General features: G+C 45.2%; 1 protein-coding gene across 1 annotated transcript; it reads right to left on the bottom strand.

The window, feature by feature from the left end:
- Positions 1-1,576: 1,576 nt before the first annotated feature.
- On the bottom strand, positions 1,577-22,610 carry MYO1D (myosin ID; the record flags this gene model as incomplete). The annotated part of the gene is made up of 14 exons (XM_010075682.1): positions 22,519-22,610; positions 19,443-19,651; positions 18,488-18,581; positions 17,581-17,746; positions 15,879-15,932; positions 14,861-14,956; positions 13,696-13,812; positions 12,244-12,447; positions 10,950-11,095; positions 10,726-10,840; positions 9,873-10,043; positions 4,999-5,069; positions 3,229-3,303; positions 1,577-1,709 (listed from the first exon to the last, which is right to left on the bottom strand). Coding segments are annotated over exons 1-14 (1,743 nt in total), but the record flags the coding sequence as incomplete, so codon positions are not given.
- Positions 22,611-22,834: the final 224 nt, after the last annotated feature.

Raw genomic sequence — 22,834 nt, 5'->3', positions numbered from 1 at the left:
TTTCCTTCCATTCCTTCAACAACACACAGAGAAACCTCTCTGGGTTCTTGACATCTCTCTACCAAATTTAGGTTAGGACTATCCAGCAAACCATTCGGAGGACTGACAGATCAGGTCAATCTTGACTCTTTGGAAAGTCAGACTAAAGTCTGCCCCCGTCGCCAGTCCCAACAGCTCATGATTTGCCATCCAGGAAAGCTCCAGACTGCACAGGCAGTGGGGCAGAACTTCTCTCAACTTTTACTAATGGTCCTTGCCCAAAGCAAGACCTGGCCTTCAGGTCTGGGCTAACAAGGATGTCCTCTCAGCAGCCCTCAGTCACACACGTGCTGGGGAGAGCTACAGGGCTTCACTCCTCGCTTGGGAAGCTCAGCCAGCACGAGTCAGCCTTGGTCGGGCTTGCACAGCCTCCTGTGGATTCACTGCGGAACATTAACTCCACTCCAGAGCTACAACTCAAAAATATAAACAAGAGTGTTTTCCTCTCCTAGTTTTGGAAAACGTGAAGCAATATACTATTTCTTGTAATATTCCCAGTGTGGACAGTTCTCTCTTGCTGTGCACAGCCAGCGCTGTCTGACCGTGCTCTCAGCACCTGGGAAGGCTTCGTGACTCATGTGGCTGCCACTGCAAGCAAAAACTGAAATACTGCTCTGCCCTTCACAGGGTCTACTTACGAGAACAAGGATCATCTTCCTACAATGCTTTTCCTAGCCTTACCCCACCTGTGTGCATGTTCTCCTCCAGATCTTGGGCCACTAACATTTATTTTCCTACAACAACTCTTGAGCAGCTAGTCAGAACACATTGCCCTTTATTGCTTCATTATTCTAAATGTTAACACACCCCCCTGCTCTGGGCTCACTGTTCATCTCTTGTGGACAGTGTTTGCCTTCTACACCACCACCAAAACGCCAGGAGTCCAGCAGCTCAACGGGCATCAGTAACACCCAAATATTTCTTAGCGATCTGTGCTCGCAGGAGGGATCACACAGCTCGCCTCGTCCTGCCGCTCAGCTGCACCGCGTTCAAACAGCCCCCTCCCCGTTCATTCCCTTCCCTACCTTTCTTCACACAAAGTGGTGCTTGCCAAAGCAATACCTTCTGCTATAAAACTTGACTATTTAGTAAAATAAAAGGTTTCACTCCTCACGCTCTGACACAGCAACAAGAAGGACAGGAGAACATCACAGAGGTCTGCCTGCATTTTAATGGAAGTCACTTGGCACTGAAAACCATAAAGAGAGAATCTCTGTGCCGTGAAACTACACCCCCTGGGCCCTCCGCCAAGAGAGCTTTGTTAAAGACGATTATTTATTTGATATAATAATTATGACCTAAGAGAGACTGGCTTTCCTACAAGTGAAAGGAGGAAACAAAAATCCACCTTCTTTATGCAGGGATGGCAGCTGAGTCTCCTACGAGACCGTCACAGTTGCCCAGTGTCACAGCCAGAGGTCCTTGGCCATTGAGCAGCTCGGCTTTCCTCGGTGATAGGAAGGTGGCAGTGACTCCACGGAGAAGCTAACCCTATTCATCACGAGTTGGGAGTCAATTTTGGAACAGAAATATTTACCTTCGATGCCAGGTTGTCCACTAGTGCAATCATGGAGTTCTTAAAAAGAGTGGCAGCTGTCAGGGGTCGCTTGGTCACCTCCGTGATGCTCAGTTTACCTTCAGGCCACATCATCTTCAGCACAGGGTTGGAGCTGAAAGACAGGCTCTTTAATCGCACAGTCTAAGAGCACTTCCGCTAAACTCAGAGTTCAACAGCTTGCTTCTGTCCACATGTACTGGTGTTCTCAGCTCAAAATGTATCAGGCAAAACCATAGGACATTGCTGGGCAAGACATCCCTTGGTCTCGAGCAACACAGTTCAAGCTTATAACGGAATATTCTGGAAGAATGACAAGTGTATTCTCCTCTTCAGATAAAGATGTGCAGAAATGGCACAGTAAAAATCCTGCAGAAGCGATCTATCACAAGCAGAGTCTGCCTCACTGACACAAGCATCAAGAATTTAATCAACACAGAAAAGAGTAACACCATGGCCTGTGACATCCCCCCTTGTATCTGATTTCAAGCGGTATTTCTGCCCCATTCTTGATATATAAAATAATTTCTACGTTTCAGCCTACATTTTCTGTAAGGGTTGAAGGTGAGGTAAGATGGCCATGATGGATGGCAAGAGCTCTGCAAGAGACAAAAGCTGGAAGCAGCTCCAGCAACCTAACAGCCGATCTATCACAAGCTTTAATATGCCCCAAGTGGCCTTTGCGAACAGTCTTTAGCAGAGACTAAACGGCAAACAGAGGCTAAATTTAATAAAACCTCCGTACAGCAAATATTTTGCAGGTTTCTGGTTAATGTGAAGTCTGGAAAACATGAACAGCGTGACTGCTCGAGGGAGGGCACTGAGTAAACATAACAGGATGGTAAACCAAGTTAATAGCTGTGGTAACTTTTAAACCAGGTAAACAGAGGTGTCCAGCCGCTGCAGGCTGTTCCACGCTGACTTGCACCTCTGAGCAAAGTCTCGGAAAGGTTGAGATAGGCCACGGTTACAGAAGAACTAGAACAGGTTTAGTGCCAGCCATTCAGGAACACAGCTTTTGGGGCACCCATACGTGTACACACACATTGTGATAGGATTGCAAATTTGCTTGTCAAAGGCAACTGTTACTTGCTTAATTAGTATTTATGACATGTGACTATATGGTTTAAATTTTCATGTCACTGCACATGTGAAAAGGATTCAAATCTATTTGCCCTTTTTTCCCTCTCACCCCTAAACTTTCTTTCAAAGCTGGAACTTCTGGCTGGGGCCAATGATATCCGCGGTTGACCAAACGCTACTTGGTATTTTAAAGAGAGATCAATAATGGTACATTTGCAACTGGTCCAAAAACCTCGTTAATGCCAAATCAAGCCACACAGGTAATCTCTGCTGCACAGCTATTGACTGGAAAATGAGTTGATTTCAAACAATCACTTTAAATTTTGTTAAATTAAAGGTTATATCAGAGCAAAACCAACACATAGGGAAGAAGGACTTTAACCTGAAAAATCAGACTGACAGCCTTTGGGTCAGAGTAGGTACACAAAGATCAAATGCCAAAGGAATGTGTTTATTCACATGCACTGCACACACGGTAAAGACAGCATCGGTGAGAACATTAGTCTCTTCTAGCGCCCACTCTCTAAAAAAGAAAAAAAAATTATTCCTACCTGTTGTACATGAGGCGCTTGAAGTCTTGAAATAAAGTGTCCTTGTTTTTGTCAATAAATCCAGTGACTGAGTAACTGAAAAAAAAAGGAAAACAGAGTTAATTACAAAGAAGCAAAGCCCTTCACTGAACTGCGGGTGTCGGTGTGGAATCAGCATCCTTGCACTCCTACAGACACGGCAGATGCTAAGCAGGAATCCAGCTTTGTTTCCCACCTATCACTAATTTGCTGGATGAGCACTGTGTGAGAACCCTCTGCCCAGCTTTCCACCCCCTCCAGGGCAGGAACAGCACACATCTCGTTTTAGAAACCTATTGGAATCAGACGGTGAAAAGGGCAATGGTTTAGCAGGACTTCAGCCAGTGGTAGATGGCTCAAATTCCAGAGTTACACTCATGACTTCTGCCTCCAAATTCAGAGCATGTGTTTGTGTTAAATCCTACAGAAATTATGTTGTTTTCAGTATGTCTAGTTTGTCCCTCTCTTGCTGTCAAGGAAGGTTTCTCTGGTGGGAGAGTGCCTGAAATCAAAACCAGCTGATAACCAGCGACTAGGGAATGCTCTTGGAAACCAACACACACACACACACACACACACACAAATTCTGGACTCTGTCTTTCCTCTATTCATGTCTTCTCGAAGACTTGAGACAGACAGTGCCCTGTCCTCAAAGAAAAGGTCCAAAATCTCCCTGTTCAGTGTTTCCCACTCAGTTGCTCCCTGAGCTCCTGATTCCCCAGGAAGCCTGCGCCCGAACTGCAGGCACCGGGCTCCAGAGCCCAACAACATCCAAATCCCCACATGGAGCCACCCCCAGCTCTGACTGCTCCACAGAACACAGTCCAGGCTCAAATACGATCTGCAAATATTTCCACATTCCAGTTTTCTTTTACAAAATTTTTCAGCTGCTGGCGGTGCAGAAGGTTCAACGCCTACAATGGCACCTCGTACCCCCTCCTCCTCGGCAAAATGCTTTGAAAGCAGAGATGCCCAGCAGCGATCGCTCAGCAAAGCCTCCAGAACAAAACCCAGCTGGGCTGACTGGGCTCCAGTGTGATCACACTGGTTTACCTTTATAAATTAAAGGTAAACTTCATCCCAGGGTAAAAGAAATCCTAAACTATTTTCCCATTAACTCCCTTCAGATTCCACTGGCGTGGGGAGCTACACAAATCCTAAACCATTAAATCACTCCAGTGAAACTCCAGACAACAGCTTTCCCCGTGAACAGTTCCAACATATGGGCATCCTTCACTTCTGCTTCATCTTCCTGCGCACTACTGTCACATACCGTAGCATTTGTGTAGGCTGCAGGTACAGAAAACTTTTCAACCTGAGCAGGGAAGGCTCCTTCCTTGAACACTGCCCTGTATTTTGAGTCTGCTCAAACCGACTAGAGAATTTAAAGCTAGAGTTATATAACCACACCAAACAGATGTCTAAACCAGATTTTATTAGTTCAGTATAGCTTTCATGCCTAAACAGTGCTGGCTTATTTTTTTCCTCCTTTTTTTTTTTTTTTCCCTGAAGCGTTGCTCTCTCCTCCCTCCCCACTCTCCTTTTGTTTCAGTTCCAAGTACAAAATCAGTTCTGTAGAGCACGTAAGCAGCATTGGATGTCATTGAGAAGCAATTGCTGCACTCTGGAATTCTGAACGACAGCTATTCTGGTTCACTCCAGAGGCAGCAGTAAATCAGAATCTTGTACCACTCCAAAGCTGGCGAAAAGACAGAAATAGAAGGTGCAACTTTATTTCTGAAAGCAACTTACATCACATCTCCGGCATAGTGCTTGATTCGAAAGTCTCTGTCAAATTCCAGCGTTTTGTCGGTTGCACAAAGCTAAAATAAATTAATATACATTAAAACGTCACCCATGGATTCTCCCCTTTCATGGAAGAGCAATACGGATTGGAAACGGAAACGGACACTACAGTTATTCCACTTTATATATGCACATGTAGATGTGAAATCCAGATATAATGCTGCTTTACAATATTTTTTCATGGATGCATGACAAGAACATACATTTGTACAAAATAAAAGTTGCAACAGCCTACAGTTTTATTAAAAAAAAAATCAATACTATCCCCAAAACACCATTAAGCAAAAGGAACATCTATGCATGTAGAGAAACATTGCACCTAAAAAAAAAAAAAAAGTCACGAATTGACTCAAGTCCTCATTGTTTTTTTTTTCCCCAATGCAATATCCCTCCTCAGCAAAGAAATGAAACAATCAAAATGTGACAGTTACACCAGCAGCGCTTGTTCTGGCCCAAATCGCTCCCAGCTCCCCCAAGCAGTGACCCCCCCCGCAGACACCCACCTCCCACCCTCAGCTCCCAGCTCACACCTCCCGGTACCTCCCTTCCCTGCCAGGAGGATGTGGAGTGCCCACGTGCAGCCATTCACTGCCCGCGGCCATAGCACGCTCATCCCTTCAGGAATAACAGAAGCCAAAAAATCCATCAGGCTCAGCGTAATTAAAAAAGGAGAACAAGCTAAAAATGAGGCTTTTTGTTAAAGCCAAAAGGGGCAGGTAGATAAATTAAGTCTTTGCAGGAAGCATGGGCTCCATTTAAAAACACCGAGGGCTATGAGCAAACATCTACTATCCACCAAAAGTCTTGGGAAAATAAAGAGGAAATTAGCGTGGTTAAACTGCAGGGCAGGAGAGACTAGGAGAAGCAGGAAGATAGCATCCCAAAAACTCTACCTGTGTGCAAGAGCAGAAAACGGATCAGCTCAAACTGACAGAACAGATGTAAAAAAAAAAAAAAAAAAGTATCTATATATATCTAAAAAAATCACAAGGAGGAAACCTGTAAGTTTGAGTAACAAGGCACGCAGAAGGTTACGAAGGTGTAAGAAGTCAGCGCAGCAGGAGCAGGAAGCATGCCAGGGGCTGCAGAGCTGATAAATGTGTACCAGGAACACAGAGAAAATGAAGAAGCGAGGCCATACCAGGAAAACAAAATTATTTTTCTTTTTGCAGCTGTGTTCACCAGCAAGGGGCTATGGAGGATGTAATGGCTTTTTGCAACCACCCAAAACATCCATCTCAACCCAGCATGTCAACAGAAGAGGTATAAGACAAGAAAAACATGATGAAGGGAAGCAACTGGTGCTACCAGACGGGACACGGTTGGCTGCATGAGCTTCTTGCTTAGAACTCACCCAATACTGCAGAGACTGGAAGGTGGCTTAACGGGATGCTGGGGGGTTTTTACGAAGCAATTCACGCTGGGAACTTTGTGTCTACTGGGCACAGCAGTTTCAATTATTAAAAAAAAAAAAAAAGGAACAAGTGTTTTGATACAGGTGATAGCCTGCTTGGATTTCTGTGAGCCTTTTCATGAGGCTCCTCACCAACAACTCAAAGAACTGCTGGAAAGATGGGAAACAGGATTCCTGCAGGAACTTGCGCTGAGGTCTACACTGTTATCATCATCTGAAATGAGCTATGATCTGAGGGTGATAGAAGGTGATCAGGATTCTTGATGGTACTTAATTACTCGGGGCAGTAAAGGACACGGCTGGCTGTGAAGAACTGCAGGAAGACACGAGAGGCTAAAGGAGTGGCAAAAAAGAGCAAATGAAATTCGACATAAATATAGTGATACACACAGGGAAAGCCAAAGTTCAGACGATGGGCCCCAAACTGTCCATTCCCAACCCAACACGTACCTTAACCAGCCTCCATCTCCCAAAGGGCCCAGGAGAACTGGGAGAGGCTCAATGAAGGACAAAAAGGATCGATAGTACTGACTGACTGCTACGGGGGAAGGGCCGGATGAACTCAGCCTCTTCATGGCAAGAAAGAAATGCCAGGAGATGACGGCAGAAGACACAGAGATGGTGTACTGGAAGGCACAGTGAACCGTGTCTTGCTGTTCAAGAACTAGGAGGCAACAGATGTAAGCTAAAAGGGAAAAGGGAGAAGGGAGGAAAATGGGAAGGAAGGAGGGAGGAAAGTGGGAAGGAGCTCTTCACATAAGTAACCCGTGGAATTCTCTGTCAATTTAAAAAAAAAAGCAACAAAAAGCCAAAACCAAAACCACCACCCTATTAAGGACACCAGCCCTGATTCAGGAGGTTCCTGGACTGCAGGTCACTGGGGACAGGGAGCATCTCAAGTCATCCTGATGATTATCCTATATTCCTCTCTCACTTAGACCTTCACTATTGCCCAGAGTCTTGGAAGATGCTCCATCAGGTGGACTGGAATGGACTTTCACATACTCTTCCCTTCACAGCCAGTTTGTTGAGATTGACACTTCCCACAACTGAAGATTTAGGAATTCATGGACTGTCTACCACTGCACTTGATCCTTAGAAAGTATAAGATCAATTGAAAAAATCAGAGCTCAAAGAGGCTGAGAAAATGCACCTGTGACGTTGAGTACCACCAGAACAGCTGGTGTTTGTGCAGATCTGGCTTAGCATCAGGCAATTCAGAGAACAACCCATGCTCTGGGAACGTAAAATTTTGCCACAAATACCCACAGTGGAAGTGTTTGCCAGTATTTTTCCTGACTTGTTTGGCTTTCACCGGGACAACCGAGCAGGCAGCAGCAGAGCAGGCAGGCATACACAAACTAGGACGCTACTATTTAGGGCACAGCAGCCCCTTAGAGCTCATCCACAGAGCCAGGGTGCAACATGCTCTACGGGGGAGCAGGAGGCATTAATGACTGAGGGATGGGAGCTGTTCCCTATCTGACACACAGTTTAACTCTTCAGGAACAGTTTCCATCCAACCTTAATGATTCTGTGATTCCATCTCTACTGAACTTTACAGCATCGGACAGAACCACTGCAGTCTGCAAAAGCAAATGATGCAATGAAATCAAGTCCTTTGTGTTCATTCAAGCTATAAGAAGCTGGCTTAGGAAGCTGAGGTTTCCTACAGCAGTTCTAGATGGGACTGAGAAAGAGATCTCAGATACTGGTGAAGGACATCTACAAAGATGCGAGAGGGGGGAAAAAATAATTATGATGCTGAGAGTTTTATGGGTGAATTTTTTCAAGGCTATATTGATTTAAACTAGAAATTAGCAAGCCAGGGAGATACATCATAGCCTCCATAAACATTATTTATAGCAGCATGCCTTGTTTGTCTGTGCAAACAGTTTTCTGACAATGTCACCCCCTGCTGAGGAATGCTGCAACCGGCAAGATTTTCTTTTAATGTTTCCTGTGCTGTGAAGGGACTCCTGAAGGTAAGGACTCAAACAGATTTTTTTTTTTAATTTTCATTTTAGAGCCTCCCATACACTCTATGAAATGCAGTCCTCTTCCCCACGGTATCGCAGTCCTGCCTGCTCTCTCGGGGAAGGAACCACCCCACTCCAGCAGACACAGGACCAAGGGCAGCACAGACACCGTCTGCACCAGCTTACATCTCTGGACCAGACAGCTCCAGAACCTGGACCGCTTCCCGCCCTGCCCCACTGCAGGGGATTTAAGACTCCATCCCCCCAGGCTTCACTATTCACAATCTCTAGCGCTGCTAAAGGAAGATATTTGCATTAAAATGCAGACACCCAGACTGGGCTTCACCAAATACTTGTTTTCAGGTGAGTTCACTCAGAACGTGCTCTGCATCTGCTGCTTAAGCATGTCAAAATCTAGGTTATCCCAGAAAATCCAGGTTATCCCAGAAAGCAAGATTCCCGCTCGCCCTCCCTCAGCCGGGATGCGTGGGGCAGATGTCAGGGGTGCTGCCGCTAAAGGGCACTTGAGAAAAGCCACATCTGGGAGGAAATAAGCGGTTCTTTTCTTTCCAGCCTGTACCCAAACAAGCCACATCCAGCTCTATTGTTTACATCCAGCCTCCCCGGAGGCAGCCTTTAGCACATATCTTACACAACCATGCTAATTTTGTATTTCTGACCTACATAAAACATTTCACTGGGGTGGGAGGGAGAAGGGGGGAGCCAGCTCTCTGAATGATGCATTTCAAACAATCTTTCTGAGCAGAGACACATCAATAAATTAAAGGCTCTTATTTGATTACTCAGTGTGAAAGATTCTCAAATTAATCAGGCTGGTGACCATGTTTTCAATACACTGCCAAGTGAGGAACAAATAAAGCCTTTTAATTCCTACGTTGTACCAAAAACAAAGCAAGTCGCGGGGCCTGGATGATCATAGGTACAGTATGAGACGAGCATCTTTTGTAGCCAATGACGATGGAAAAAAAAAAAAAATCACAGTGCTGTAATAATGCAGAAGTGTGAATAATTTCAGTGTCACTATGTATTAGAGCAGCCTGGGAAGAACATCACGTGGGTTGAAACCGCGTATCGATTGGTTACAAATGACATCATGATATGTCAAGGCACGAGCTCATGCTTCTTTTATGCACGGAATAAAATTGATCTCACATTGGACATCCTTGAGCTCCCTCTGCCGGATACGGGGCTGCCCGAGGCGCGACCTAAACCCAGCCCAGGCAGACTGTTCCGCAGGCAGGAGCTGCTGCTGCTGCTCTCAGGCATTTCATTTCACACTCAACGGTAACGATTCCAACCCCTGCCACCCTTCAAGTTTTTTTCCTTATTTCATTATGCTTAAAAAAATAGAAAAGGTATCACACAGGAAAGGAAGCAAGCTCTGAGGGTGCAGGGGAGCACGTTACCTTTCTGCTGGAGAAATGTGCATGCTTCCCTAGCTTGTTATTAAGAGCCTCGAGGAACATCTCATCTGTAACTTTTCCAACGTTCATGCAGGCATCGTCCAGAATGGCGATGATCCCCTTGTGCTGCTGCTCTACCAGGTCAACAATGACCTGATTGTTAAAGTAATCGATCTGTAAAAGACAAAAACCGGGTGTGGTTGTGACTCTGGCTAGCGAAAGAGAGGAGTACCAGTGCTGGCCATGGATGAACAGGACTGTGGGGCCCACCACGCACAGGAGAAGCAATCAGCTCTCGACACGTTGAGAACTAACTCACAATTAAGCAGGCTGCTCTTCCACCACTGAACAGCAGAGAAGGCAATCTTTCAAACACCCCACATAAATCTTGAGAACTCTGCTAAAAACCAACTGCTACAGAACACACTTTGAAATGTCTTTTAAAATGCAGCTGCGCACAGTCGTTGCAGTGAAAAGTGCGCATCTTGACCTCGGCACTCGGAAAGGAATTTGAACAGGAGAACTCAAGATTTTTATACTTGAAAATCTACAACTAGACAAAATACCGGAGTTCTTAGAACAGAAACACTCAGTGAGATGCCACAATATGCTTTCACTCAGACCTGGAGTCACTTCTTTTCCCAAACCATGGCAAATACAGAAATGTTGTGAGATAAATCGTTAGCTTCTTCCACGGCCTGATTTCCAGACAGCGAGTCTGCCAGTACAGCTGGCGGGGACACAGATGTTCTATCGACTTCGTCGGGAGCGTACATGTGGAGCAACTTTAGATCTGGGGCTTCTGCTGGTACACTGACCTCAAAGCGACCTCATCCTCCCCTGCCAAATCACTCACATGCTTCCAGGGAATTCCCTCTCGCTGGTACTCTTCCTGCTCCTGCTTTAGAACCAGCTGAATAAAGAGCTGCTGCAGCTTCTCATTACAGTAATTAATGCAAAATTGCTCAAAACTGCAAAAACATAAGAAAAAAAGGTGATGAGCTGTGTTTGGTTTTTTTTGTTTTTTGTTTTTTTTTGAAAGGAGAAGGTGCAGCACTGTGCTTGAACAACGTAGCTCACCTGTTATTGTCAAATATTTCAAAGCCATAGATATCCAGGACGCCGATGACGGTGTTTTTCCCATGTATTGAAGTGTCGTAGTTCTTCACTTCAATCACATCATTGATGTGCGTCACAATCCAACAGAAGAGGCGCTCGTATATAGCCTGCCAGGAAACAAACACTGAGGAATTTTGCCTGCATCTGTCTCAGTTCTTTCTGGTAAATGCAACACATGGTGCTACAAAGCTTAATTTAACACGCTGCCCTAACAACACAAAAGCTACAGATAACATTCTGCTAAAAGTGAACAGCTACTGACAAGAAGAAAATATTCTATGAAATTTTTTTTTTCTTTCTTCCAAAACTCATTTACACAAAGTCTAAATCCCAGTGAGGTCACTCTGTGTAGCGGTTCCCCCCATCTGACTCCAGGCTGCTTTTCAGCTGGCTAGTAACTTCCATACCTGAGATTTATTTAACAACAGTGAACAGCAAATGAGAGCTCAGTTACAGAAACCTAACAACACAACACAACGGCAGGAAAACATTCCTATTCATCTTCCAAAGAGAAATTGTTCTTTAGGCATAGGTATCTTCGAAGTCTACATGTTCAAAATGTACTGTGAAGCTGTGCAAACATATAATCTTAGGAAAAAAGTCAAGTTAAAAATCAAGGATCTTCATAACTTCATCTATCTTTCCCTTGTCATTTGATTTCTTAGCAAATGAAGGACATTTGTCACTCCTTTGGTCATCAGTAACCACACCTTTCCAAAAAAAAGAGAGCACTTTGGGTTTCCAGCCCAGGTTCCAGGTGTTATTATTCCACTCTCTACCCTTTGAATTTAACAGCTAATGAAACAAAAAGCTGTATTTCCCAAAGCCTCCAGCCCTGTACGACGTATTCCTTTCACACCTGCCAGCAACCCAGGCCTGCAGCTCCCTCTCCTCTTCCAGCACCGCAAGCGCTGCTGGTTGTGGGGCGTGCTGTGTCACAGCCGGGGACGGTGCTGCTCTGCAGCCCCCGACGGAACAGAGGAGCACACACGTTCAGAAACAAATCCGCACAGAGTACAGACTGCCCGTGTCTCAGCAAGCGCTGTGCTTATTGATCCACCCAGGAATCCTGCTGGGTCCTGAGCACTGGAAAATGTGCAATTATGAAGGCAATTCAATATTGAACGCCTTCCCCAGGCATTGTTATTCTTTGCCGCACCGAGTACAACTCAATCAAAAGGCAAAAGCAAAAGAAATGCACCCGAGTTACTGTCGCATACAGAATTGGATGCAGAGAAAGGAAATTTGAACTCACTTTTGCAAAGGCATCTCTGCCGTAGGTGGCTTCTTGTTCAGTGTGCTGTTTGTCGATGACATCCCGACCCGTAGCCACAGTTCGAAACAACAGAGCCTTCTCCACCATGTCAGATTTTGTTGACAGCAAGTCTGCGATGATGGACACCAGCTTGCCATTTTCTATTACAGGCGTATCACCATCCACAGAAAATTTCAAGTTCCCCTGCAATAAGTAGCAAGAAACAAGATTTCTTACTGTCTTTATTAATATGAACAGTACACCCCGAGTTCATCCATACGCCACCCGCTATTCAAGCCAGTGAACCTCCTAACACATTAGAAGGGCGAGCCTCGCATATCCGCGTACCCACAAAGCTCCAACATCAGCAGAAGCAGCAAAGCCTGACTCAAAGATTTTTTTTCAGCTCAGCTTTTGGAAAAAAAAATGACACCAAACACCTTGAGAGGTTTAATCAAGCATTGTCTCGAGATTCAGAGTCTAGCAGTGGGTAAGGACACGAAGCACACAATGCTGGCTGTAGCATTTCATCTTCACTGCAGCTCGCCACGGAAATGCCAGGCTGCAGTTCTTATTGTCACGCTATTGCCCTCCAAGGTAATGTGAATGTTCTGGGGAAGCTGACAAGCCAGCACTGCGAACAGAACTGCACTGACAGCGCACTGCCACAACAGCTCTGGTACCGAGTTCCTGCAGCGCCAGGATTAAGCAGCAACACCACTGCGTTATCCGCAGGAGTGATCTCACACCCCGTCTGCATGGCCTGGCTCTGCCTCCATCCCTTTCCCCAGCACTGGGGCACAACTACTCCAAGGAGCAGAAAAAATGAGAAAAAAAGCTATCCTTGTCTTTGGCACCTTCCTCCTGCCCGCCTGCAGTGCCTTGCTGCTCAAGGAAACACAAGATCTGAGGTACAAGGACACTGCACAGGGAGGAGAATCTGCAGGTTCCAGGAGAATATGGGTGAAGGAAGGATTTCCTCAGCATCAGAACACAGAGAATTGAGAGGTCTCCTCTGTCGGACTGTGCTCAAGCCAGCGCCATGAAGGGAAGTACCATCCCTCCAGCAAAATCCCAGTGGTGATGGCAAGTGTGAGGGTAAAGCGGAACAGAAGGATGGTGAGAGCGAAAGCTCCCTACCCCCTCACTGTCAACCACAAACAACTCCTTCAATTCCTTTTCAGAACATTTAACAGCTCCCAGTACTTCATGATATGTCTGGTTCGGGATCTGGGATACACAGAAATAAACATGATCTTCCAGCATGACTGCAGCGTCCTATTTCATCAAGGAATGTCACTCACCACGAGAAGATGCAAACTGTATAGACAGCCAACAGATCTTCCAACTGCTTCTGCAGCAAGAAGAGTGGAGCTGCTGGAAGTACAAGTGCAGTGCTTGACCCCTCCTGAAGAGCAGCCTACTGACACCCGCGGGCAGAGAGCTTCTTACCAAGTGAAGGATGGCTGCCACGATTTTGTAGACGGTCTGAATCTCCTCTTGCTTGAAGCCTATCACTTTCATGGCATCAGCTACCGCCTTGAACTCTGCACCATCGTTGATGGAACACTGAGGGGAAAGAGATGCTTCAGATATGAGGAGCTTAATGGAAATCAGCTGTGAGAAAGCAAAGATTTTGCTAGCGCGCGGGAACAGATAGGTACTTCGCTATTTTTCAGATAATAGACACTGTCATGAGATTTCTCAACTTATTCTAATGCCGTACTGTGTGCTTGTACGCTGAACCCCACGGACACACAGGTGTACTAGCTGCAATGAGACACAGAAATCCATCACAGCGCAATCCCGTAGTTCAGTACTTTCCCAGTGGAATTTATTGTGACAGAGTAGAAGCAATTCATTAAAAAATCAGAACAGTCACAAGACCCTCTGAGTAGAAGCTGCAGAGCACCAGCAGCAAATTTCTGGTCACCATCTTTCTCAAGATGAGCCTCTGGCCCCCTCCTTCCTGATCACCTGGGTTTGTTTTCACTGCAGGTTTCTAGAGGAACTGATAAAGGCAGCTGAGGAGGTCTGTGGGTTTGTTTGCATCTCAAGAAAGTGATCAGGAAACTGGGGAGCCCTTCGTCTGGACCCTGCTTCAGAGGGACAACACTAGGGACCACTTCAGGCTGATTTAAAATGTTCAGGATCTTGTTGTTCTAAAAACCTGATGAGTTTGTTCCCTTCTTTCCTGCTCAGAGGCCTCCCTGAGGATAAGTCATATGAAGAATGAATGCTTCAGTAATGTAAAAGACTCTGTATGGCTTTTTGGTCCAGCAAGCAGCTTCAGTCACCCATTGCGAAGCACGAATTGCCTGTCCCTGGTAACAGGTCAAACATCCATGCCTGCATTTATTAACACAGGTGATGTCGCTTCCACTACATTTGATTGTTTTCTATAAGCAGGCACAAATGTAGTGTAGGCACAAGTACACACATGCTTGTCTTCTAGGGCCAGAAACTCCATCACAAATAGCACACTGGTGTCACCTTTCCATATTTATCCCATAAATACTGGTCTCAGCTTCTGCTAGCTCGGCAGTACTTTGAGTATTTCAAGAAGGTTTTACAGTTTTCAGACAAGTTACCTCTGACTCACTACCAACACCCTCACCTTTATCTGTGCCCCTGGACAGATGTAGCTGTATGCAGACGCGTCCTTCTGGAGATGTAGAGAACGTAACATCTGGTCAGACCCCCCCTGGAGGAGCTGTACAAAGAGTATTTTAAGAAATGGTGAATAAAAAAAAATAAAAGTCTTTTTCTGTTTCTTATTCATCTGCCTGACAGGCAAAATCATAAAAACACAATAAATTGCTGCTACAGAGGAATCAGCTACAGTATCTGGAGTCACAAGCACAACATCTGCAAAACCCATGGGCTGCATGGTTGCAGGGCTCTGACCACCAGCAAGAGGTTGCCTAGATGACTGTCCCTTCGAGTGACACAACCATTTAGGAAACAAGCCTGAACCCCTCCACAGAGCTGACATGTTTACATCCGTGACATGCCACAGGTGTGCCTTGGCAAGCACATTTCAATCTGCCGACACGCTCCTGAGAAAGGTGCTAACACGCCATCACGGAGTACTGACTAAATGGTAAAAAACAAACAAACAAACAAACAAACACACATTTCCCTCACTGCAAAACTGAGAATAAAGGTTTCACTAACAGGGCAACCGTTTCCCCCAAAGGACACACAAAGAAGCCACCACACAATATGGAAGACATTAAAAAGACACACACACACCCGCCCCAAAGTCAAGTTGGTGTCGTAAAATCACTTCCATATGGACTAAAGGCCTCAAGAGAAAATAAAGGGATTAGACTCACTACAAATAAAACAGTGAGTCAAAGTCCAATATTCTACCATATTTGTTTAGTTAGCCTCCTCTGAAGTTTACAAATGTGTTAATATGGGATTGGAGGATAAGGGAAAAAAAAAAATCTTCCCATGCTCCTTCCCCAGACCAGGCCTCTTCAAAGAGCTCAAGAACCTAAGATCACCCAAGATGCAACAACACAGGAACCCTTCGCAAAACACGCAAGAGGGCGAAAGCTTTAAATATTTGGTCTATCATGTCTGGGAAACTTGAGAAAAGTCATTTGTTTCAGCAATCCACTACAAACCTGGTAAAAAGAATGAAAGCTTCGTTCTCCTGGCTGCTGCACAATCACGCGAGACTGGGGGGAAACAAAATACAACAGTGGGTTTTTCTGCGTGTGGACAGCCTGCTTCCCCAACACCTCCCCTTAGACACTGATGCATCGGTTCACCACTGCTAGGACACCTCCAAACTCATCTTATCTTACAACAAGTCTGTTACAAACACTATTAGCTGGGCATGACCGTGGAGTTTGAAGTCTATAATGAAAAAGAGCAGCTTGTGTAAGAGCTGCAATGTCCTACTTCCAACCAGCAATCCCATGTAGCAGCTTCAGAATTGTTTTCATGGAAGAGTCAAATAAAACGACATTTTAGTTTGAGAGTTATTTAATTGCTGGAAATAAAGAACAGGATTCTGACTACAAACAAACGCCATAATTAGGGCCTTATGGTAACCACTCCGACAGCCCCAGCAGAGGCTGACCAGCAGCACCCAGCCCTGTGCGAGTGAACGCTCGGCTCTAACACGAGGGCTTTGTTTTAGGGAGCAAGCAACAGCAACATCTTCACAGCATTCATTCCAAATCAGTGGTAAACAGCACCAAAAAAAAGTTAAATGCAGAAGAAATTCAGTCAACAAGCAACGCATCCTTGTTTTATGCTCCAAGTTGGAAACATGTTCCTGCTGCAGTGCGAAGTCAGTGTCGGTCAATTGTGTGTTTGGACCCGAACCTCAACTGCTTTCAACATGGAAACAAATTTAACTTGGTGGAAGTCACGAATACAGAATCAGAGAATCACAGGATGGTTTGGGTGGGAAGGGACCTCAAAGCCCACCCAGTGCCACCCCCTGCCGTGGGCAGGGACACCTCCCACTAGCCCAGGTTGCTCAAAGCCTCAGAGGTTTGTTTCATATATGAAATAAATGATCAGGACACTGCAGCTGCAGCCCCATCCCTTTTTTGCAGAGAAGTATCACATGTTAAATGTTTGGGTTTGTTGGTTTGGTTTGTTTTTTAAATAAAGTGTTTATTCTGAAAATAGACTACAGGGAAATAATGGGAAAAGTAAAAAACAACAAACAAAAAAGCATGTTAGCAGATGTGGGCAAACACACAAATTAAAGCCAGATGTGTTTCTCACACGAGAACTGTTAATAGATCGAGCCTGCTTTCTTGACAAGAGTTTTACATATTCCAGTGTTTTCGGCAACCACTGAAAAAGATATGCTTAGGATCACTTGGAATACATAAAAACAAAGTTATGAACAATGACACAAGGCTGCAGCATTATTCCAGAATAACACTTCTCAAGCAAACAGTCGCTACTTACAGACCTAGAGATCTTCTTTTATTCACCAGGGACATCTCAAAACAGGAACTTATAAAGAAGGAGTTTTACAGAGTTAAATCAATCAGCTTTTATTCTGGATACAAAGTTCATACACCTATATGCTCATAAACTTTTGAGTAGCACTAGCCCCTGGGAGCTCTGAAAGCAGGGGTGTTAAAGCAAGAGGGCACTGCCAGTGCTTCAGCAGCATTGCACTTACCTACAGTAATTCTGGGAGAAAAAACAAAGCCCTAGATTTAAATGAGATTCTGTGCCCTCAGACGTTAACATCCTGACATACCACATTTGAAAGGAACATTTTCCATTGGCAAAGCACATATTACAAAAGTAACGACACAAAGGCCTCTCACTCCCAAAGCCAGCACGGCTTACCTTTTCCAGTAAGTAATTATTGATGTGCCCACCTATTGGGTCTCCTTTAAAATCAAAGTTGATATCCATATATTTTCCAAACCTGCTGGAATTGTCATTACGGTTTGTTTTGGCATTGCCGAAGGCCTCTAACACACAGTTGGATTTCAGCAGAATGTTCTTCACTCTGTAGTACAGATAAATGGAAAAGAGAACAGGCTAAGTCCAGACTTGTGTACTCAAACCAGGGAATTTTTTTTTAGCAGGCATTTCTAGAGAAAATTTAATAACAGCAGAGATGCTCTTTGATGAGATATTTGGGCAGATGCGTATGACATTAGCAATCCCATGGGAAATCAGCCGGGAGCTTTCGGCAGTGTTCCTTAGAGCCGAGCAAATGGAAGCCAAAGACCAGATCTCCCCACTGAAAATAGCATCAAAAACTCAGTTCCTTTACAGATGTACATTCTGAAATCAATTCCTTGGACTCTTTTGCAAGTCATTTTCAAGATCTTTGTCAGGGTAGGTATATTAAGGCTGTTTCAGCAGAAAGTCACAGTCTTTCCCAAAAACATTTCTAAGGCTGACACATTCTGCAACACAGGGGCGTGCAAGCCTGAAAAGTCACGGCATACGCTCCTGCACTCCCCACGCTAGTCTAACGTACAGATACCTCGGGCAGTTTGCCACAGGAAACATGATTTCTAGATCATGTGTTATTTGGAAAGTGTGAACTTTCAAAATAAAGTTTTCTACATGATTTTAGCAATCAATATTGCAACATTCCCAGAGGAAAAGTAGTATCTGAAGAAGTCAGGTAAACGCTGTAAAATCAGTGTGCAGTTAGTACAAGACATGGTGCTACACAGTCCCCAGAACGAGATCCATACAGAAACCAATTTCACTTATTTCTTTGCAAAGCCCTTACCGTTCCACCTCTGCTCTCTGGCTGGGGTTGGTAATGGCCGCGATGTACTGCATAATGTACTTACTGGCCTCGGTCTTCCCCGCCCCGCTCTCACCTGAGGGCAGAAACACAGAGATGACAAAACAGATCAAAAAAAACCAAAACAAAAACCAAAGCAAATCACTGAACAGTATATCCTAATTCCACCCTGAGAGTGTTTGGATTTTTTTTTACCTTTGTTTTTAAAAAAAAAAAACCAATCTTGTTTGCGTGCAGTTTGAACCTTTTTCTAAATATAGCCATAACCCTGCCTGGCTGTTGCTGCTTTGCTGACTTGGAGGCAGTGCTGATGGAAGATTTCGCCGGTCGGGAGCAGGCCTGGCACACAGGGGATCAAAAGGAAGATTGTTAGAGCAGCAAGCCTGGCATGCAGAGGCTTGGCTAGCAGCAGTGCCGGGAACTGCAGGACAAGAGGCTACTGTTCAGCACACCATCACGGCTCTCTTGCTTTTCAGAGCTGCTGAAGCACGGGAACATCAAGGAAAGCAAGTGCCAGGATCCAGATAGCGACCGTTCATGGTACAAGCACTGCTCCCACTGTTCGGGACACGACAAGCAAGCAGGCCAGCCATCGAAACAGAGAACAAAACATCGGCCAGGCATCTCGGGGACAAAAATCAGCAGTTCTCTACAGAGAGGCAGGAGCCCTCTTCTCACTGCTCTCCATCGACTCAGAGCAAGCACGGCACTGTGTTCAAGCCACCCCTTGCACGCACAGATTAAGCTAACGACTGACACCAGCTCTTGAATTAGATACGAAATAATTGGTAAGGACTCCACAGAGAGATTCAAATGCAAATAAGCATTTTGAAGAATAATGAAGTTTTCTTTTATAAAATGCTGTCATTCTTCTTTCTCTGCTTAGAATTGCACAAAGATCAACTGTTCATCATAATGAAAAGCTCTTTCAGCTTACCTGAGATGACAATACAGGTGTCTTTTGATCGCCTCTTCATCGCTTTGTAAGCGGCGTCAGCAATTGCGAAGAGGTGTGGAGGCCGCTCGTACAATTCCCTTCCTTTGTACTGCTCAATCGTGTCACGCCCATAGATGTTCAGGTTTTTGTAAGGGTTCATGGAAACCACCACCTCCCCAATAAACGTATAAATCCGTCCTTTTTCAAACCTACCCAGGACGAGACAAAAGGGAGAAAAGGAATTAGTCAAACACGAGATTCAGAATACGTCGTCCCAGCAAGGTGCCCGCTTCATCAGGTGAACTCTTCAATCCATCGTCGTACCGAAACATCACAATAAAACACTGACTATGGACATTATCTGACCAGCGTGGCCCAGATGGCATGTTAGCGTATTATGTATGACCTGATGTTCCAAGGACTAAGAACCAGGGCTAGCTTTGAATCCTACCACCTACAAAGGAAATTTCTACTGCTATTTCACTTCCAGATGCATGACCGAGCAAATCACTGAGGTACAAACACCAACCGTATCTCTGAGTACACCAAACTGTTGCTTTGCCGATGCAGTCCAGCCGGCTTTCTGCGTATTCGGGTGTTTCTGTTGCCACTAACATGGTGCCAGAAACAAACGTTTCTATGACATTCTTTAGTGAGATTTAATATAATTTACCATTTCTACAATTGACAATAAAATGAATTTGTGATGAGTTCATACAATCTGCTTCATAAAGGGGATTTAAAGGCAAATTCTTTTTTCACGTTCTGCAGTTGTCCACAGCCCAGCTCAGGCCAGAGAAGCGGAAGTTTTGAGGCCACTCACTTAGGGGTCTAATAACATTTGCAAGAAAGTAAAGATACAAGTCAAGAACCCAACTGCAGCCTGTCAGCTCTAGCAATCAGCTTCTGCTCCATCCTTTTCGCTAGAAGGCACTTTGATATCATCACTGCTGCTAAATCAAAAGTGAAAGCTTTTTAAGAAAGTATGAAAACAACCTGCAACTATACCCCTCCTAAACCCTACCTGGTCCTTAGCATTCCTTCTGTCAACAAGACAGAAAACAATTTGAAGCTTGTTTACAAAAAAAAAGAAAAGTTTAAATTAAAAGATGTTTCCAAAGAAATCCACATTTTATCAAAAGTCATCCAGCAGAAGAGCCCATAAGGAATTTCAGATTAACACCTGAAGGATTCAGACAGCGTGTGCTTCTCAGGAGGGGAAAGGACAACACCAGATTCAGAGATCAACGTGCAAATCATGGCACTTCTACCACGAAATACCTGCCTGCGCCCTGTGTTTAAATCTTACAACATTAGATGGCACCAGAGCACCTCTCTGCAGTACAGGGCCTTCCTCATCCTGACCGACTAGAGCACAAATTCGAGCATTACTTTATTGAATTTATTACCACCCCCACGTGGTGACAGCTTTGACATTTTCTATTGTTCATTGGAGAATTTTCTGCAGCATCTTGGCAGCGTTCGTTTTTAGCAGGTGTAATAAAACTCAAGAAATACAATCTAGCAACCAGCATTCCACTTTCTACAAGCCATTTGGCCCCTAATTCCAGCTTCCTCCAGAAATACCGCACTAAAAAACCACAAGGATCGCAAAACAGCTTCTTGTTCCTGTGTTCCGTTTGGACTGAGGGCAGCCCTGATATGCATTTCCCAAAACATCAGTGAGCTTAAAATGCAAAGATATTTTATACATTAGAGAGAGATGCTGTTTGAAAGCTCCCAAGCATGTTTTAGAAACGCTAAGGCCGTTATAATCAGCAATACCAACTGCAGCTCAGCGGCTAACAACTGCAGCAAAAATGATGGGCAAGGCACAGGCAACGACACCGAGCAACTGGTACGCCCGCCTGGTACGAGATACAGACCGGCTGCCTAATTCTTACCACAGACTTAGGTACCCAGGAAGCCTCACATACACTCAGTCCTTGGCATTCGCCATCCCGAATTTTAATTCTTTGAAGCACAAAGCAGCTGGGAATCATGGTATCTGAACACAGAAGACACAGTGGGTGCAAAGAGATTGTGTAGCCAGGCTGCCCGGCTCAGGAGCGCCAGGGACTCACATATACATGGGAGAGCTTAAGAAAAACCAAACACACACAACACTCTTGCTGTTAGGGAGATCAAATCACACTGGGACATACATATGTAATGGAAACCATTTCAAGGACATCAAAATCAGCAGAGTCCTTCCCATCTTTCTGGAGCTGGGCCATTGAAAAGCCAAGCTGCCCAGCGGAGAACGTACAGACTGCTCTCCAAAAGGCGCACAACCACCACTAAAGGCACTATTAATGATAAAAATAAAGATACAGCGTTTTCTGGGGGAGGTTTTAAGCCCCACCGTAATGCCAGATGTGTGGCTGGAGGGTTCACGGTCAGCACAGAAAGTGGGTTTCTTTTAGCTGCAGAGAAAAAAAAAAAAATAAAAAGGACATCCCTAGTGAAGTGTCGTGCCAAGTCACCGCCACAGTACCCAATACTCTGACCTCTTCCTTGACTAATGAATTATGTACACTTTCAGCAGCAGAGTGCAGTTTAAGTTTCCTCCCCTGACAGTTCAGTGTCCCCGACTGCCTGGTAAGCAGAACGGACAGATTTCCCCCGGCCAGCCTGCCCCACCGCCGGCGGTTCAGGGCTCCCCGCTGCGGAGGAGCCCCTCGACCGGGGCACGGCTCAGCCGCAGAGGGGTTGGAGCTGGGACACTTCGACACACGCAGCAGCCTGACACACTGCCTGCTCGCCTCCCCGACAGCTCCGGGCTTAGACGACAGAACTCACGTTTGGCCTCGAAGTCGAGTTTTAAAGGGTTTTCCTAGACTCTGAGGAGTTATGACATTAATCTCTGTGGCAAAAGGCAGATGGAGGTGAGGGAGAAGGATCCATCTCCAGGGTTGACAAACGGGCATCTCACACTTCACTTAAACGATACTGAGTTCATGAACAAGTGATGTTCCCATTTACCCCTCTGTTCATTTTTCTTTACTTCTCAGCAACGGAGCTAAAATTCCAGAGCTGTGCCTAGATGTTCCTAAAAGGAGCCGTGGCTCCTCACCCCTCCTCGCCGATAAAGCCTCTTTTCATCAGACAGCGCAGCCCAGCGCAGCGGCAGGCCAAGAACAGCAGCGGCTGTTTTCCTAGCTGCATTGCTTCGGTGTGAGATTCTCAGTTTGCCTTGCCCAAGCAGAACTCATGAAAGCTTAAGAAAACAACCAACGACGGCAGTCCAAACGGGGAGGTACAAGTTGTGTTCAATTTGCTATTCCTCAGCGAGGCAAGGTCACCACACCAGACGATGAAGTTTTTTCGGAAAGGCTCGTCAATCGGGGCACTGCACTTCATCAAGGGAAAGCTCATGAACGGAAAGGACG

Source organism: Pterocles gutturalis, unplaced genomic scaffold (genome assembly GCF_000699245.1).
Source record: "Pterocles gutturalis isolate BGI_N339 unplaced genomic scaffold, ASM69924v1 scaffold44252, whole genome shotgun sequence".
In the NCBI taxonomy this organism is placed as follows: Eukaryota; Metazoa; Chordata; class Aves; order Pterocliformes; family Pteroclidae; genus Pterocles; species Pterocles gutturalis.
Note: the sequence above shows the minus strand (reverse complement) of the source record. Positions and strands in the feature narration are given on the sequence as shown.